The 17,407-nt window shown below is 39.8% G+C and overlaps 1 protein-coding gene across 1 annotated transcript in view; it reads left to right on the forward strand.

Moving 5' to 3' along the window:
- The window catches only part of UBE2G1 (ubiquitin conjugating enzyme E2 G1), a 77,745-nt gene that overhangs the window by 54,014 nt on the left and 6,324 nt on the right, over nucleotides 1-17,407 (forward strand). The window contains exons 2-5 of the mRNA XM_073615046.1: nucleotides 2,618-2,720; nucleotides 3,603-3,700; nucleotides 8,347-8,525; nucleotides 14,239-14,361. Of these exons, the coding sequence (XP_073471147.1) occupies nucleotides 2,618-2,720; nucleotides 3,603-3,700; nucleotides 8,347-8,525; nucleotides 14,239-14,325 (467 nt within the window). The 3' untranslated portion in view covers nucleotides 14,326-14,361. The remainder of the gene's footprint in view (nucleotides 1-2,617; nucleotides 2,721-3,602; nucleotides 3,701-8,346; nucleotides 8,526-14,238; nucleotides 14,362-17,407) is intronic.

The raw sequence follows: 17,407 nt of genomic DNA on the forward strand, positions 1-17,407 counted from the left end.
AAGGTGGCAGCAGTGCCCTTTAATTAGTGATTGGTTTAATGTTTTCATGGATTTCCTAGTTGTTGCACATGGATTGTCCTCTGCTCTATTTGGAAACACAGGACATTGAACTGTTGATCGGTATTAAAGTGACACTAAACTTTCGTTTAACCACTTGAGGACCAGGTCTTTTTCTGAAACTTTGTTACAATATAAACAGTATTTTTTGCTAGAAAATTGCTTAAAACGCCCAAACATTGTATCTTATTTTATTTTTTAAAAGCAGATGATGCTTTGGCTTCATTCACTTGTAAGACTCCAAAGTTGCTCCAACTTTGGAGTGCAACTTGGGGGTGCGACTTGGATATGACTTTGGCTTTGACCAGTGATAATGGACAACTGTTGCACACAAGTTGCATTGTATAACACTTAAGTATGACATTCATGCAACGTCTGAGGGTTAACATTTGAAGTCTATGGCCTTCAAGTTGCATGAAAGTCAGACCAAAGTAGTGCATGAACTACTTTGAACTTGCTGCAACTTTAAGTCATGCATATATGAATGGTTATCAAAGGAAGACATGGGGAATGACTTGTCGTGCAACTTTGATGTCCAAAGTTGCACGACAAGTTACACAAGTGTGACTGGAGCCTTCCAAAGCCTTTATAGGTTACCACTTTAGATTTATACAGGACACCTGGTGCTAGAATCATTGCTCTCGATCTGACGTTCATGGGGATACCTCACGTGTAATGTGATCTGTTTGTGTACCGATGCAGGACCTACACATGTGTTCGCCTGTGCACACAAGCACAGGGGGATATGGGCACTTAAATTTATATTTTTAATTTTTACACTGTGTATGTTAAATTTTTTTTTTTATGATAACAAGGAATGTAAACATCCATTGTGATAGTTATGGGCAGTGACAGGTTCTCTTTACTAAGACATCTAGGGGTCTTAGACCCAAGATCTCTCCTCTGATCCAAAAAGCTTTAGGTCATACCAAGATCGGTATGATCCAATGCTTTTTTTCAAACCAGTAATGGCTATTTACTGGCTATTTAGCGGGTAGGGTTGCTTTTACATGAAAGTGCTCTGCTGACCAAAAAAAAAAACCAAAACATAGTGGAATGATGCCTGCAGCAGCTCGATCTACTATGATCCTACTGTCTGTTGGATTGTTCCCGCTCAATTAGCACTGTGGCCAGCAACGACCTGAAAATAGGTAAGTATATACATCTTTTAGGTTGGTGAGAATAGGTGTTGGTGGGTAGGGGGAGCATTTTGTTTTCTTTTAATTTTTTTTTTAATTAGATGTAGACTGGAATTCCGCTTTAGAACCTTTTTTATATTCCAGTTCAAATTAAGTTTGTTACAAAATAGTTGGCTCCTTGCGCCTCCACTAAGAGGGCTAAACCAATGCATGTTTAGTTTATTTTATTTTATACAGGATAAAGTAAATCAGGAAAATGTTGTATTATGGCCACTAGATGGAGCCGATAGTCATAGAAAATGAATACTATGCTTGTCAACTCTAGTGTGTGTAATGCAGTATTTTCACTCTATATCAGAACTTGTAATTAGCGGACCTCCAGCTGTTGCAGAACTACAAGTCGCATGATGCATAGCAAGATTCTGACAGCCACAAGCATGACCCCAAGAGGCAGAGGCATGATGGGACTTGTAGTTTTGCAACAGCTGGAGGTCCGCTAATTGCATATCCCTGCTCTATATGAACAAAAACGTTTGACTTGCAGAGGCCTAATAATGATTGTTTATTGAAGCACCAAGTTTCAAGAGTACCCCCCAGATTTCTCACTTCAGCCCAACTGCCTTAATGGAGTTAGGCCCTTTACTATGAATTTTTACAAATGGGGAATGTTGGTGATATTGGGGTTGATTTTACTAAAGGCAAGGGAATTTGCCCCAGAGCTTGGTAAAGGAGGTGACGCTCTGCTGACTTCTATCATCCATTCATGTGTAAGCTAAAATGTGTTTATTTTCCTTGCACATGATTGGGTAAACTTTGCAAAGTGAAACTTTAACACGTTCACTCAGCTCTAGTGAAAAATTCCCGTGCAGATTGCCGCTCCATTTGCAAAGTGTATTTCCCTTTGGTAAATTATCCATATTAAATCTGGGAAAAAATTCTCTCCATATAAGTGTAATACACATAAGCAGAGAGCAACGTGACCCACAGATAACTATCCAGAGCTAATATCTAAGATTTCATTCAAGTTGGTTGTGTATGTGCGTGTTACTTAAGCCGGCTTTACATGGTTTGAAATTTGTCCAGTTCAGCAGGGACTGGATACTTTTTGGTCCCTGTGTGGGCAGGGAGGTTGCACTAAAGTCACTCTACCGTCTGCGATCCTACTGTTGTATTGTCTCCACTCAATCAGCACTGTAGGCTATAGCTGGCAGCACTAATCTGTGTATACTGACAGGGAAGAAGTCTCCCTGCTTTCAGAATACAATAGTTCAGCCAGGAGGAACCTGCTGGTTGAATGGAAAAAAACAGATCCATCTATGGGCTGCCTTATCCATGTGTGAAAAATACGCCTAAGCAAAAAAAAAAAAAATTCAATATAATGTTCAGTTACTAACCTCAATATTTATATGTTCTTTTTGCAGAACTAAATAAAAATCCAGTAGAGGGATTCTCAGCAGGCTTAATAGACGATAATGACCTATACAGATGGGAAGTGCTAATTATTGGCCCTCCAGATACTTTATAGTAAGTAAAACTATTCAAAAAATATTTTCCAGCAATGTTCAGAGAATAAGTCTCCATCCAGAGTAACTGGAAATCTGGAACCTGAATTTGAAGTTTTCTTACTGCAAGACATTTGTGCACAAAATGTCTAAAGAATCAGTGTTTGTAAATTGTAGTGCATGTCAATGATGGTAAGAGGAAGGGCTAGAACCCATTTTAGAATTTCATTGTTTGTTTTCCCTCTTTGGGAGATTTCCGCTCACTACTGGGGAGAAAAATGGCAATAAAAGCTCATAAAAATGTTTATATATATATATATTAATTATAAAATCTCTATTTACATTTTTCCTCTGATCACATAACCTCTATTTCTCAGCTGCATAAGGGGCTTAGAGAGGTGGGGGGCATGTTAGCAGGAGGCAGAGAAACAACAGTACACTGATCTTCCCAGTGATTAGCTGTGCATGGGGACATGTCAGCACAGGTCTTGGCCATTGGAGTATGGGCAGATTGTGCTCCTAACACGGCCAGAAAACTGACAACGCTGAGATGGATGAGCTTCTATGCTTGGTGTGATCATTTTGAAATAGGAAAGCAGTGGGACTGGCAGGATCACCAGCTATTTCACACAAAGGAAGCAATACTAAAAGAACAGGATACTTTTTGACACCAGTGCATGGTACAACAGATGCATATCAGGAATGTGAAATGTTGGGTAACATACACTGCAATCCCATCAAAAGTAATCGTATCTAATTACAGGAAAACAAAGCCCCGATATTTTTTATTTTTTTTTTTTTTGTATCAGTTGGTAGCAGTATAAAGCTGTTGTCAAATCCGGTCAACGTGTGTAAACAATCTGTGTTTTGTATGAAGAATTTTTCTTTTTTCTTAACTTTCCAGCGAAGGAGGGGTATTCAAGGCTCATCTTACTTTTCCAAGAGATTATCCCCTGAGGCCGCCAAAAATGAAATTTATTACAGAAATTTGGCATCCAAATGGTGAGTTTCTTTTTTCTGTGTGTGGGTTATATAAAGGCTTTATAACTGGCCTGCCAGTTTTCAAAATATAACTCCAAACTGGGTGAAGAAAGCAATTCTCTCCTAGTCGGTGATGCATGTTGCAAGGATTTTAGTAGGCATGATTGCACACTGTTACCTCCTCCTTTTTCTAATGAACCTGACTATATGGATTCCACTCACTTTCTACTTCCTGAATGCATAGTAGGAGGAGCTTTTTCAGAAGTTTAGTCCCAGAAAAGTAACATTAAAGTATAACTAAGACCCCTTTCACACCAAGACGCTTCAAAAAATGCCCTAAAACGCCTTAGCGTTATTACCGCATTTTTACAGCGTTTTAGGGGCGTTGGCCTTAAAATTAGCACAACGCTGCAGGTGTTTTAACAGCGTTTTTCAAGCGTTATTGAAGCATGTGTTATTGATGCTATCTTTCTGCTTGCATGTTTATCCTTTGTGATATCATGTAAAACAAGCAGTGTCTTGTAAAGTAATAAGCAGTGTCTTGTTTTACTTCAAATCTTCATTTTTCTGGGATTAATTCTTTTTTTTGGCACTTTAATTTTGTTTTTTTGGCACTTTGATGGTCTGTTTAATCATTCTGACCTTCCCACAAGTTCAGTCCAGTTGTAGATCTCTCTTTTCTGCTTGCATGTTTACCTTTTTGTGAGATCATGTGAATTTTCTACAGCCCGGGGGCGAATTATAGGCGCTATTCAGGCGTTTTTACAGCGTTTTCAGTTCATTTCAAAGGAGAGGGGCGTTTTTGAAGTGCTTTTTTTCAACGTCCAAAGATGCTGCTTGCAGGACTTTTCTCAACGCCCCGCCAGCGCAGCGCCTCAGCGTGAAAGGTTCCAATGAGATGCATGGGGAGCGTTTTATGAGCGTTGTTTTTTTTTGTTGGATAGTGTGGAGAGGGATTAGAACTCCTGTCGGGTTTTTATTGCTGTCTGTGCCCCTGTTGAGGAGATACAACCCTCCCTATTTGTCCTGTTTATCACTACTAATATTGAAAGTACGCTAGTACTGGTGAGCTGAGGGTTCCCAATGATTTCCCTTAATTTGCAGGAATTTCCTCACTTCTTGTTTTGGCTATGGGACAGATGGTGAAGCGAAATCTCCGCACTGGCACACAGATGGTGAAAAAAAAATAGCAGGTTATAACCCTCCTGTATTCTATCCAAAATGGGGGGAGGAGTTGGAGTTTGCCTATAGTTTAGTTTAATAGCAGAAAATTACAGAAAAGAGTGGAGCAACCCTTTTAAAGTGGATGTAAATCCAATGTCCTCCTTTCTAAACTACTGCCATAGGGGTTATCTATAAGGATATACATGCCTCCTGCATGTATCTTTACCTGTCTAATGTCTCCCCTCCGTCTGTTATGAGAACCGAAAAACTGCAGATTCTGTGGGTGGGTCTGTTGTCTGGAGCTCGGTGGGTGGAGTCGTGATGTCAGACTCCCCGCCCACCTCTACACTCCCCTTGTCAATATGCATTTTCTCCTGTGTATTTCGGGGGTTACATCCACTTTCAGGTTGCCGTTTGGGTTGCTCAAGGTTGGAAGATTTGTGAGGGGAGGATTAATCTAGACCTGAACTAACATTGCCATATATGGCCCAGATATTCATTAGTGATGAGAAAGCTTTGAGTATCCTTTTTACTGTTTGATATTGTAGCAGGTAAGCAAAAGTTTAAAAAAAAAAAAAAAAGTTTTATCATACGTTTAGGTACATGGCTGTTTATTTTTTACACTGACAAATAGAAACTTTAAGACCAACCCCTGTATAACCACACCCTTATTTGTCATGCTTCAGTTTTTTTTTTTTTTTTTTTTTTTTTTCCTAGTGTCCTAGGAGGTAGGACGCCCTTTTGTAGGCTCTGTTGAAGCTATTTAAAAGCTTTTGCAACACCAGCTCTGTGAAAGGGATTGACGGCTAGGAAGCCGCCGCATCGCTTTCATGCCCTGCGGCAGCTGGACGAAACCCACACAAGCTGATGGCTGCTACTGCCACCAGCTTGTAGTTAAAAGTTCACTCTTTGGACGTAAGTAGTATGTCCAAAAAGCTGAAATGGTTAAAGTTCTTGGTCATCCCCTTGGGGGGGGGGGGGGGATTTTCCTACTTTTTAGAGCCCTTCTTCCCCAATGCCTAGGGTTGAAAGTCTAAAGACTTGTTGGCTGGCTTCTGTCAAACAAGCTTGCTGAAAAACCAGCAGCCAATGGCTGCGAGCGCTGACTAGTGTGTTTTTGGCAGGGACAGAGGAGCTGGAGGTCCCCCTGTTAGAATACAATAGCTCAGCGGGGAGATCGCTGTACTACAATAGCATAGTTGATGCAGTGAGTTCCTCGCCATGTACCAGGCGCAAGGCTTGGGCTTCTTGTAATCCTTAAGCAAGCTGGGCTGTTGGTGTCTGTTGGGTCACCCCTCAGTTGAACTGCTTTTGGATGTTCTAAATTCCTAAGGCTACTTTCACACTGATGCCGGCGCTGGCGGTGAAGTGGCGCTATATTTAGCGCCGTTTTAGCGGCGCTATCCGGCCGCTAGCGGGGAGGTTTTAACCCCCGCTAGTGGCCGAAAAAGGGTTTGCAGCACTGCAAGGCTGCGCTTTGCCGGCGGGTTTGCAGCATTGCCCCATTGTTTTCAATGGGAAGGGGTGCTTTAGAAGTGGTAAATACACCACTCCTACAGTGCTCCAAAGATGCGGCTTGGAGAACTTTTTTGACCGCCCTGCAAGCTCACTTTTCCAGTGTGAAAGCCCTCAGGGTTTTCACATTGGAGTGAATTGAGCGGCTCTTTCAGGGAGCTTTGCAAGCACTGTTTTTAGCAGTGTGAAAGCAGCTTAAGAATAGCTAAATACCTGTGTCCTTTAATGCAGTGGTCATCAACCCTGTCCTCAGGGCCCACCTAAAAGGCCAGGTTTTATGTATTACCTTGGGGAGATGCAGACTAGAATACTGCAATCATGAGCAGCAAATATTAGCACCTGTGATGTATTTCAGTTATCTTGCAAACCTGGCCTGTTAGTGGGCCCTGAGGACATGGTTGATGACCACTGCTTTAATGGATGACAAAATTAGAGTTTTTGTTCTTATTGTAAAATTACTTCTTTTGAAGTCCATGGAGGGATGCAGGCCCCATCCCTCCATGTTTATTGGCCCTATATACTGCTTGCACATACATTTCAGGCATGGTGGTTAGGGGGACGTTTATATGGAGACTGGCTTTTTAAAGTGTTTTGGTTTTTTTTTTTTTTTTTTTTTTTGCCTGTGTCCAAACCTCCTGTACTCAGCAGCATAAAACAGAAATGTTAAAGCATTACTGAATTCCTATTTACTTCTATGAACTTCAAGAAAAATGTTAAGGAAAGTATAACCTGCCTGTACTTAAACTAGAGAAATTTTCCTGGCTTCTGTGAAGGCTTTACCTGTATCAAGTTTCATGTAATAGCTCTGCTCATTGAAACTAAAATGAACATAATTAGAATACCATAACTTCTCTGCACCCCAGATTTTGTTGCTGACAGAACCTTGTACCTATCGCAGGAAGCAGATGGCACTGAGGCCAGAGCCTGATAAAATCACAGGCTGTGTCCCTAACCTCTCTCCCCAGCCACTGTGCCTGTCATGCAGACAGGTGCAGCGGCTAGGATGGTTTGTTGGGTTGACGGAGCCTGATTTGGGGGGTGGAGTTCTTAGACTAGTTCCCCATGGTGTCTGCCTCCATTGTGATTGACAACAGAAAGAAGGTAGATTCTATATTACCGATTTGAACAGAGTAGTGGCTATGCAATCCTGCCCACTGCCATACGCTATCAAAAACACAGCTGGCAGAAGTGTCAGTGTGCCTTCGTTATTTATTGAGGCATAACAACCACTGACTAATCTACCGCCCATCAGCCGACATCCCTGCCCCTTTGTTTACATGGGGATAATGGCTAATCAATGGCAACTTGAAAAAAAAAATCCATCCCAACTAGTTTGCTGTAGACATAATGAATAAATACCAGTAATGGTTATTTTTTGGTGCCTTTACCTGGAAAAAATAGCTTTAAAGAGTATCCAACATAGTTGGTCAGTTTTTTTTGCTGCAGAAACACTGATATAGGGGAGGGGAAAGACTGCAGATGACCCAGATGTCAGAGGATTCCAACGCTCTAGAAGTGTCGATTCTCTGCAATTTCATCCTACAGGATAACTCTAGTTAGTGAGGAGACGGAAAAGAATGCTGTTTATAAAGTAGTGTTTTATTTATTTTTGTTCCCCCCCCCCCCCCCCCCCTCTTTTCTGGTCTATAACCATGTATACCACCTCGGGTTTAAGAATTGAAGACACTCGGGGGTTGATTTACTAAAATTGGAGAGCCCAAAATCTGGTGCTAGAAACCAATCAGCTTCCACTTTTTGTCAAAGCTTGATTGAACAAGGTGAAGTATGAAGCTGCTTGACTGCCATGCACACCTGCACCAGATTTGGCACTCTCTAGTTTTAGTAAATCAGCCCCATTGTGTCACATAATAACCAATTAGCTTTACAAGGCAGATTTAAATAAATTGGCGCACTTTCATATATTGTTTAAAAGCCAATAATATTCTCTTCATCTTGGATAAATTGTTTCCTTTTTTTTTTTTTTTTAGTTGATAAAAATGGTGATGTATGCATTTCCATTCTTCATGAGCCGGGAGAGGATAAGTATGGCTATGAAAAACCAGAAGAGCGCTGGCTTCCTATTCATACGGTGGAAACCATTATGATCAGTGTAATTTCTATGCTAGCAGATCCCAATGGAGACTCCCCAGCCAACGTTGATGCAGCAGTATGTTTTTCTATGTGTTGTGTTTTTTTTAATCTTCTTTCTTTCACAATATTTAGTCATGATGTTCATGATTATTTCATAATTATTTATAAAACCTTTTGGCAATATTTGTAATGAAGACTGTACTTTTTCTTGCTTCTGATCAAAGTAGATTTCATTGAATAAATGGACATACGCTATATTGTCAGAAATATTGGGACGCCTGCCTTGGTTTAAAATTAAGTTGGGCCCACCCTTTGCAGCTATAACAGCTTCACCTCTTCTAGGAAGGCTGTCCACAAGGTTTAGGAGTGTGTCTATGGGAATATTTGACCATTCTTCCAGAAGCATATTTGTGAGGTCAGGTATGATGTTGGACGAGAAGGCCTGGCTAAAATTCTTTACCCTAATTCACCCCAAAGGTGTTCTATATGTCTTTATGAACCTTGCTTTGTGTACTGGTCCAAATCATTTTGGTATGGATCTATTATCGAGGGTTAGGGCTTGGCCCCTTAGTTCCAGTGTGAGGAAATCTTAAGGTGTCAGCATACTAGAGCTGCACGATTCTGGCCAAATGAGAATCACAATTTTTTTTATTAGAATAAAGATTCTCTCATGATTCTCATGGCATAACTTCATCTTTCACATTATACAAAAAAAGTGCTAACTTTACTATTTAGGTTTTTTAAAATTCATTAAAGTGTATTTTTTCCAAAAAATTGCATTTGAAAGACAGCTACGCAAATGCAGTGTGACCTAAAATATTGCAACAACCAGTATTTTATTCCCTAGGGTCTCTGCTAAAAAATTACAATGTTTATAATTAGCTCAGCAGCTGAGGAATGTTGTGATACTTGGCAGACTTTTTTATTTTTTTATTTTTGACAGCTGTCGGCTTGAGCAGAGCATTCTCTGCATAGAAAGAATTGGGAAAATGCTTTTAAGATGCGAGGGGGGAAAAAAATCGCGATCTTGATTTTTAACACTTAATCATGCAGCTCTACAGCATGTCAAGACATTTTGGACAATTTCATGCTCCCAACTTTGTGGGAACAGTTTGAGGATGGCCCTTCCTGTTCCAACATGACTGCGCACCAGTGCACAAAGCAAAGTTCCATAAAGCTAAGGATAAGCGAGTTTGGGGTGGAGGAACTTGACTGGCTTGCACAGTCCTGACCACAACCCAATAGAACACATTTGGGATGGATTAGAGTGGAGAGTGCGAGCCAGGCCTTCTCGTCCAACATCAGTACCTGACCTCACAAATGTGCTTCTGGAAGAATGGTCAAACATTCCCATAGACCAGGAATATGCAATTAGCAGACTTCCAGCTGTCGCAGAACTACAAGTCCCATCATGCCTCTGCCTCTGGGTGTCATGCTTGTGGCTGTCAGTCTTGCTATGCCTCATGGGACTTGTAGTTCTGCAACAGCTGGAGGGCCGCTAATTGCATATCCCTGCCATAGACCCACTCGTAAACCCTTGTGGACAGCCTACCCGGAAGAGATGAAGCTGTTATAGCTGCAAAGAGCGGGCCAACTCAATATTGAACCCTACAGACTGACTGGGATGCCATTAAAGTTCATGTAAAGGCAGGTGTCACAATACTTTTGACAATATAGTTGATTTACAAAGCTATTTTAATTTTTTTTTTTTTTTTTTTTTTTTTTTTTTTTTTTTTTTTTTTTAAAGCAGTTGTAAAAAAAAAAAAAAAAAAAAAAAAAACCTGTAAGGCAATGGCATAATGTGCTAGTATGCATAGCACATTATGAAATTGTCACCTTGGAACAAAGCCCTCCAGAGCTGTAAATTCACCGCTGAGAGGGCTGACATGTTCCCCTGTCTGTCTTCCAGGTTCATGAGCTCTGGCTATGTGATTGGCCAAAGCCATGATGACGTCCCTCCCGTGCATGCGCGCAGGAGCCCTCGGTTCCGGTGCGAAGCTCTGGCAAGGTATGCCGGACCTTCAGATTGCATGCGCCGGTGATGTCACTAGCTGCATGCAGGGTGAATCTCTCCTACTGAACGGTGCACGTTTTAGAAGATGATATTAATTTTACCTTCAGGTATGCCTTTATTATAGGCTTACCTGTACATAAAAATGACCGAGCGAGATCTACATCCGCTTTTAATCCGTTTAAAAAAAAAAAAAAAAAGGGGGTAACTCAAGATACGTATTTTCTGAAAATCCATTCTGGTTTCATATACCCCCTACTACACCACAGAATCTTTAGACTGAACATGGCTTTGCAGCAAAAAAAAAAAAAAAAAATTCACTGGAGTTTTGCCTTGGCATAGAGTTGGGTCCTGCTTTGGTACCCAAAAGGGTCTTCCCCCCAACTGTTACCACCTGGTAGAAACTTCACAATTTTCTTAATTGTCTTTGTACTAGAGGTCGACCGACATGGGTTTTTCTCTGGCCGATGCCAATATTTAGAAATCGCGATGGCCGATATATGATGCCGATTTTCTTTTGGGCTGATATTTTAGGCCGTTTTTTTTTCTTTTTCCCTTCATCTCCTAAAATCTTAACAGTTATACCCCTTTCACACTGGGGCATTTTTCAGGCGCTTTTGGGCTAAAAATAGCGCCTGTAAAGTTCCTGCAAAATGGCTCCCCTGCAGTCTCAGTGTGAAAGCCCGAGTGCTCACAACTATATCTTAAATATTAAATACACAAAAACAGGTAAAAATAACTTTTGGACCAAAAAAAAATGGGCTAGCTTTACTGCTTAGTTTTTTTTTTTTTTTTTTTTTTTTTTTTGTTTTCATTCATTAGTGGTTTTTTTTTTTTTTTTTTTAAAACAAAACCGTGTGACATAAAATATTGCAACAACCGCTATTTTATTCCCTAGGGTCTCTGCTAAAATATATATATATATATATATATATATATATATATATATATATATATATATATATATATATATATATATATATATTGTAATGTTTGGGGGTTCTAAGTGAATTTCTAGCAGAAAATACAGGATTTTTACTTGTAAGCAACAAGTGTCAGAAAAGATTTAGTCTTTAAATGGTTAAACTGAGAACTCCTACACACAATTGATAAGTAGAAACATTGGATCTCTTCTTGGTTCTTTTATCAGACTTGGCAGGCTGCCCAGAGAGGAAAAAAGTCCCTCCACAGAAGACTTCAGGCAACTTGCATTGACTTCTATTACAGAAGTCATTTGCAAGTTGCGCTGAAGTTATAATCGGCCTTTTTTATCAGCACAATCGGCCAATGCCGATTTAATTAAACGCGAAATATCGGCCGGCCGATATATCGGTCGACCTCTACTTTGTACTATATGCTGTAGCATTAACAGTACCCGTTACTGGAGCACCTGAACACATACCTTTTTCCCTCCAATGTATGTAAAAATAAAGTAATTGATCCCCTGCTGATTTTGTACGTTTGCCCACTGACAAATGATCAGTCTCTATAATTTTAATGGTAAGTTTATTTTAACAGTGAGACAGAATAACAAAAATATCCAGAAAAAACGCATTTCAAAAAAAGTTATATATTGATTTGCATTTTAAAGAGTGAAATAAGTATTTGATCCCTCATCAATTGGCAAGATTTCTGTCTCCCAGGTGTCTTCTATACAGGTAACCAGCTGAGATTAGGAACACACTCTCAAAGGGAGTGCTCCTAATCTCAGTGTGTTGCCTGTATAAAAGACGCCTGTCCACAGGAGCAATCTGATTCCAATCTCTCCACCATGGCCAAGACCAAAGGGCTACACAAGGCTGAAATGGACTACAAGACCATTGCCAAGCAGCTTGGTCAGAGGGTGACAACACTTGGTGTGATTTATTCTCAAATGCAGGAAATGCACAATAACTGTCAATCTTCCTCAGTCTGGGGCTCCATGCAAAATCTCACCTTGTGGTCTTTCAATGATTATGAGAATGGTGAGGAATCGGCCCAGAACTACACAGGAGAATCTTGTCGATGAACTAAAGGAAGCTGGGACGATAGTCGCCACGAAAACAATTGGTAACGCACTACGCTCTGAAAAACAAATTCTGCAGCGCCTGCAAGGTCCCCATGCTCAAGAAAGCACATGTACGGGCCCGTCTGAAGTTTGCTAATGAACATCTGAATGATTCAGAGGAGAACTGGGTGAAAATGTTGTGGTCAGATGAGACCAAAATCAAGCTCTTTGGCATCAACTCAACTTGCCGTGTTTGGAGGAGGAGGAATGCTGCCTATGACCCCAAGAACACCATCCCCACCATCAAACCTGGAGGTGGAAACATGCTTTGGGGGTGTCTTTCTGCTAAGAGGACAGGACAACTTAACCGCATCAAAGGGACAATGGATGGGGCCATGTACCGTCGATCGGTATTCCAGCATGACAATGACCCAAAATGAACAATCAAGGCAACAAAGGAGTGGCTCAAGAAGCACATTAAGGTCCTGGAGTGGCCTAGCCAATCTCCAGACCTTAATCCCATAGAATATATGTGGAGGGAAATGAAGGTTCGAGTTACCAAACGTCAGCCTCGAAACCTTAATGACTTGGAGAGGATCTGCAAAGAGGAGTGGGGCAAAATCCCTCCTGAGATGTGTGCAAAAACCTGGTGGCCAACTACAAAAAAAAATCTGACCTCTATGATTGCCAACAAGGGTTTTGCCAAGGGATCAAATACTTATTTCACTCATTTAAAATGCAAATCAATTTATTACTTTATGAAATGCGTTTTTCTGGATATTTTTGTCATTCTGTCTCTGTTAAAATAAAATAAACCACCTATTAAAATTATAGACTGATCATTTCTTTTTCAGTGGGCAAACCATACAAAATCAGCAGGGAATTAAATACTTTTTTTCCCTCACTGTATGAGGCAGTTTGCGTTTAGTCAATAATAGAATGATGAAAATGAGAATTGCAGCAGTAAATACAAGTTGCAAAATGTATTTTTTAATTTCTAAAATAGGCCATGAGAATGTAAAATCTTTCAAATGTTAAATGTATACCATAACACTGGTTCAAGCATTATGTGCTTGATTGGGTGTTTCAAGATTTCAAATCATCTATCACAGTGTAATATTACAAATAATGCATTTATCTACTTCTCTCTCTCTTTTTTTTTTTTTTTTTTTTTTATGGTACAGATGACTAAAAGACCATAGTTGCCATATACACAGGCTGCAGGGTGAACAAAAAATAATAGAACCAATTTCCTCTCTCTATCTTATACAGGGCGGATAGACAAATATTCTGCTGTGGTTATTGCCTATTGACAGCTGGCCAGCCGGCTATCGAAATAGCAGAACTGACGGGAGCGGGGCTGACGGGGGATTTTTGTTCAGTCTATGGAAAGCAAAATTGCCAAGTCTCCAAAAGACCAAGTTGAGATTTGCTAAAATTCGTATCCACTTCAAAACTGGGGCAATTCTGACATTTTTCACATACATAGTAAAATCTGCATTTTTAATCTGCAGATTTTTAGGGAAAAAATACACTTTCATAAATTTTGTTGCACACAAACACTATCCAATTTTTTTGGAAAAATATTTAAAAAGTTTCACCGAATAAAAAAAATACCTAACATGTCACACCCAGGTCTTTATTACCATGAAATAATGGACATATACAAAACTACACCTGTGTGCTAAGTCCTGTAATAGTAACTTTTTAAGCTTTTGTAAATCATCTAATTTTCTTTTACCTTAAGCCAAAAAAAATGCAAAAATATATGGATTGTTTTTGTCTTTATAGAAAGAGTGGAGAGAAGACCGTAATGGAGAATTTAAAAGGAAAGTTGCACGCTGTGTAAGAAAAAGCCAAGAGACTGCTTTTGAGTGACATTTAAGCAGTAGCTAGTAGCTTCACAATTTCAGGGTAAATTTGTAATCTCTTTCTACCTCCCAATTTTCTTTCCCTTTTTGCATGCATTTCTGCTCTGTTGGTAAGATTGCACATGTAGAGCAGTTTCAAGATTGCTGACCTTCTCTTCATATCCTTGCATTCATTTCCATTTAAAAGGATCCTAAGTGGTAGAAAAACTATACAGAGGCCAGCTATGTGTACCACCTTGTGAAAATGCAAGTTGCCCATCCAACATTTGGCCTGCATGTTGAGAAAATGACCCACAAGCTTAACAAGCATGCAGATCAGGAAAGTCTGTTAAAGTACTCCTCGTCTGTGTACTTGTTTCTGTATAGTGACTTGGAACATACTGAAGCCATTGTATCATCATGACAGCTGGAGATGGGCATTTTCAGAAGTTGTTAGTGTCTGTGCTTCCTTGGTACAGGGAATGTTTAATGCTGAACTAGGGTCCCATAGGTAGGAGTGTCAAAACTGGGTATATAGTGCTAACCTGCTGAATGTGACATCAGAGCAGAGGTAGTGTATTGAGCCAACAAAATCGTTAAACTCAAGTGGTCAAAAAAGCATTTGCTTTTGATGCATCATGCTAAGTTTAATTATGACTACTGCATCTTTCGGCATTGCTTCAGCTACCCTTGTTTGATCTTGTGCTTCTATAAAAAACACTTGTTCTCAAGAGTGAGAGGTGAGGTGGAAAGGTGTGTGTGTGTTCTAAAGGTGCCCAGTAACAGGATCTTGTGCATGCCATCATAATTTTTTATGGCTATATTAATATCTCCTTCTGTTCTAAAAATCTGTTCCTTGTTGAAATGTGTTTTTAGATGCATGCTTTTAAAGAGGGTTTTGCTAGGTACACTAAATGTAAAGCAAATGTTAACATATTTGCAACGCTTTTTAATAAGGAGCTTGCCTTATTTCACTGTAGGCCAAGTAATTAAACATATTGTCAGGGGTGTTTCTGTATGAAAGGGGCAGCAATGATTAAGTGGGATTTAATTTGAATGCTTTATATATTGGAATGTTTTGAGAAGAACTCCTCCAAAGTTATAGTGAATAGCCACTCAGACCGTTGTTACCAGAACAGACATGTCCACAGAACACTTGTTCTGGTGACAAGTCAGAATACTTAATCTGACTAGGCTCTAATCCGTTCCTATAATATATTCAAAACTAAAAAATTTACAACAAACGTCTTAATGGGAGTGCTGATTATCGCGTTCAACAGGTGACATGATTTCAACAATCTTCCAGTAGTGCTAAGCTTCCTGAACCAGCTACAGTGCCTTGAAAAAGTATTCATACCCCTTGAAACATTCTACATTTTGTCATGTTACAACCAAAATCCTAAATGTATTTTATTGGGATTTTATGTGATAAACCAACACTAAGTTGGTACATAATTGTGAAGTTAAAGGAAAATGATAAATGGTTTTCAAAATGTTTTACTAATATGTGAAAAGTGTGGTGTGCATTTGTATTCCGCCCCCCTGAGTCAATACATTGTAGAACCACCTTTCTATGCAATTACAGCTGCAAGGCTTTTTGGGGATGTCTCTACCAGCTTTGCACATCTAGAGTGGAATTTGTGCCCATTCTTTTTTGCAAAATAGCTCAAGCTCTGTCAGATTGGATGGGGAGTGTTTGAACAGCAATTTTCAAGTCTTGCCACAGATTCTTAATTGGATTTAGGTCTGTACTTTGACTGGGCCATTCTAACACATGAATATGCTTTGATCTAAAACATTCCATTGTAGCTCTGGCTGTATGTTTAGGGTCATTGTTCTGCTGGAAGATGAACCTCCACCCCAGTCAAGTCTTTTGCAGACTTGAACAGGTTTTCTTCTAAGATTGCCCTGTATCCATCTTCCCATCAATCGTGACCAGCTTCCCTGTTGGAAAAAAAAGCATCCCCACAACATGATGCTGCCACCATCATGTTTCACGGTGGGGATGGAGCGTTCAAGGTGATGTGTAGTTAGTTTTCTGCCACACATAGCATTTTGTATATGCAAATGAGACTTCCTATGGCTTTCTTTCAACAATGGCTTTCTTCTTGCCACTCTTCCGTAAAGGTCAGATTTGTGGAGTGCATGACTAATAGTTGTCCTGTGGACAGATTCTCCCACCTGAGCTATGGATCTCTGCAGCTCCTCCAGCGTTACCATGGGTCTCTTGGCTGTTTCTCTGATTTAATGCTCTCCTTGCCTGGCCTGTCAGTTTAGGTGGACAGCCATGTCTTGGTAGGTTTGAAGTTGTGCCATACACTTTTCATTTTTGGATGATGGAATGAACAGTGCTCTGTGGGATGTCAAAGCTTGGGATATTTTTTTTTTTTTTTTTTACCTAACCCGGCTTTAAACTTCTAAACAACTTTATCCCTGACCTGTCTGTGTTCATTTTGGCCTTCATGATGCTGTTCACTAAGGTTCTCTAACAAACCTCAGAGGGCTTCACAGAACAGCTGTATTTATACTGAGTTTAAATTACATACCGGTGGACTCTCTTAACTAATTGGGTGACTTCTGAAGGCAATTGCTTGCACTAGAATTTAGTTAGGGGTATTACAGTAACAGGGGCTGAATACAAATGCACTCCACACTTTTCAGTTGTTTGTAAAAAAAAAAAATTGAAAACCAATTATTTTTCTTCCATCTTACAATTATGTTCCACTTTGTGTTGGTCTATCATATAAAATGTACGTTTTTTTTTTTTTTTTTGTTTTGTTTTTGTTGTTGTAACATGACAAAAGTATGAATACTTTTTCAAGGCACTGTGGGTGCACTTTCATGAAGATCTGTGTTTAACCTTCATGATGGAGTCAAGGGGTTCTTGAAGGTTGCTAATGGTTGTGCCAAAGCTTTTGTAAAAGCTTGATGTCCACATTGCTCTTATGCTAGTTAAATTCCTTTTTTGCACTTATCTATGCAATTGCCTTCATAATACAGTGCAGCTCCCCCTTAACACCCTATGATTGCCACATTCATGTCTCAAACACTTAGGTGAAAACTGACATGCAGCTTGTCAAGCTGTTGACATATACAGCATAATTCTTTTT

Source organism: Aquarana catesbeiana, linkage group LG02 (genome assembly GCF_042186555.1).
Source record: "Aquarana catesbeiana isolate 2022-GZ linkage group LG02, ASM4218655v1, whole genome shotgun sequence".
NCBI classification, from domain to species: domain Eukaryota; kingdom Metazoa; phylum Chordata; class Amphibia; order Anura; family Ranidae; genus Aquarana; species Aquarana catesbeiana.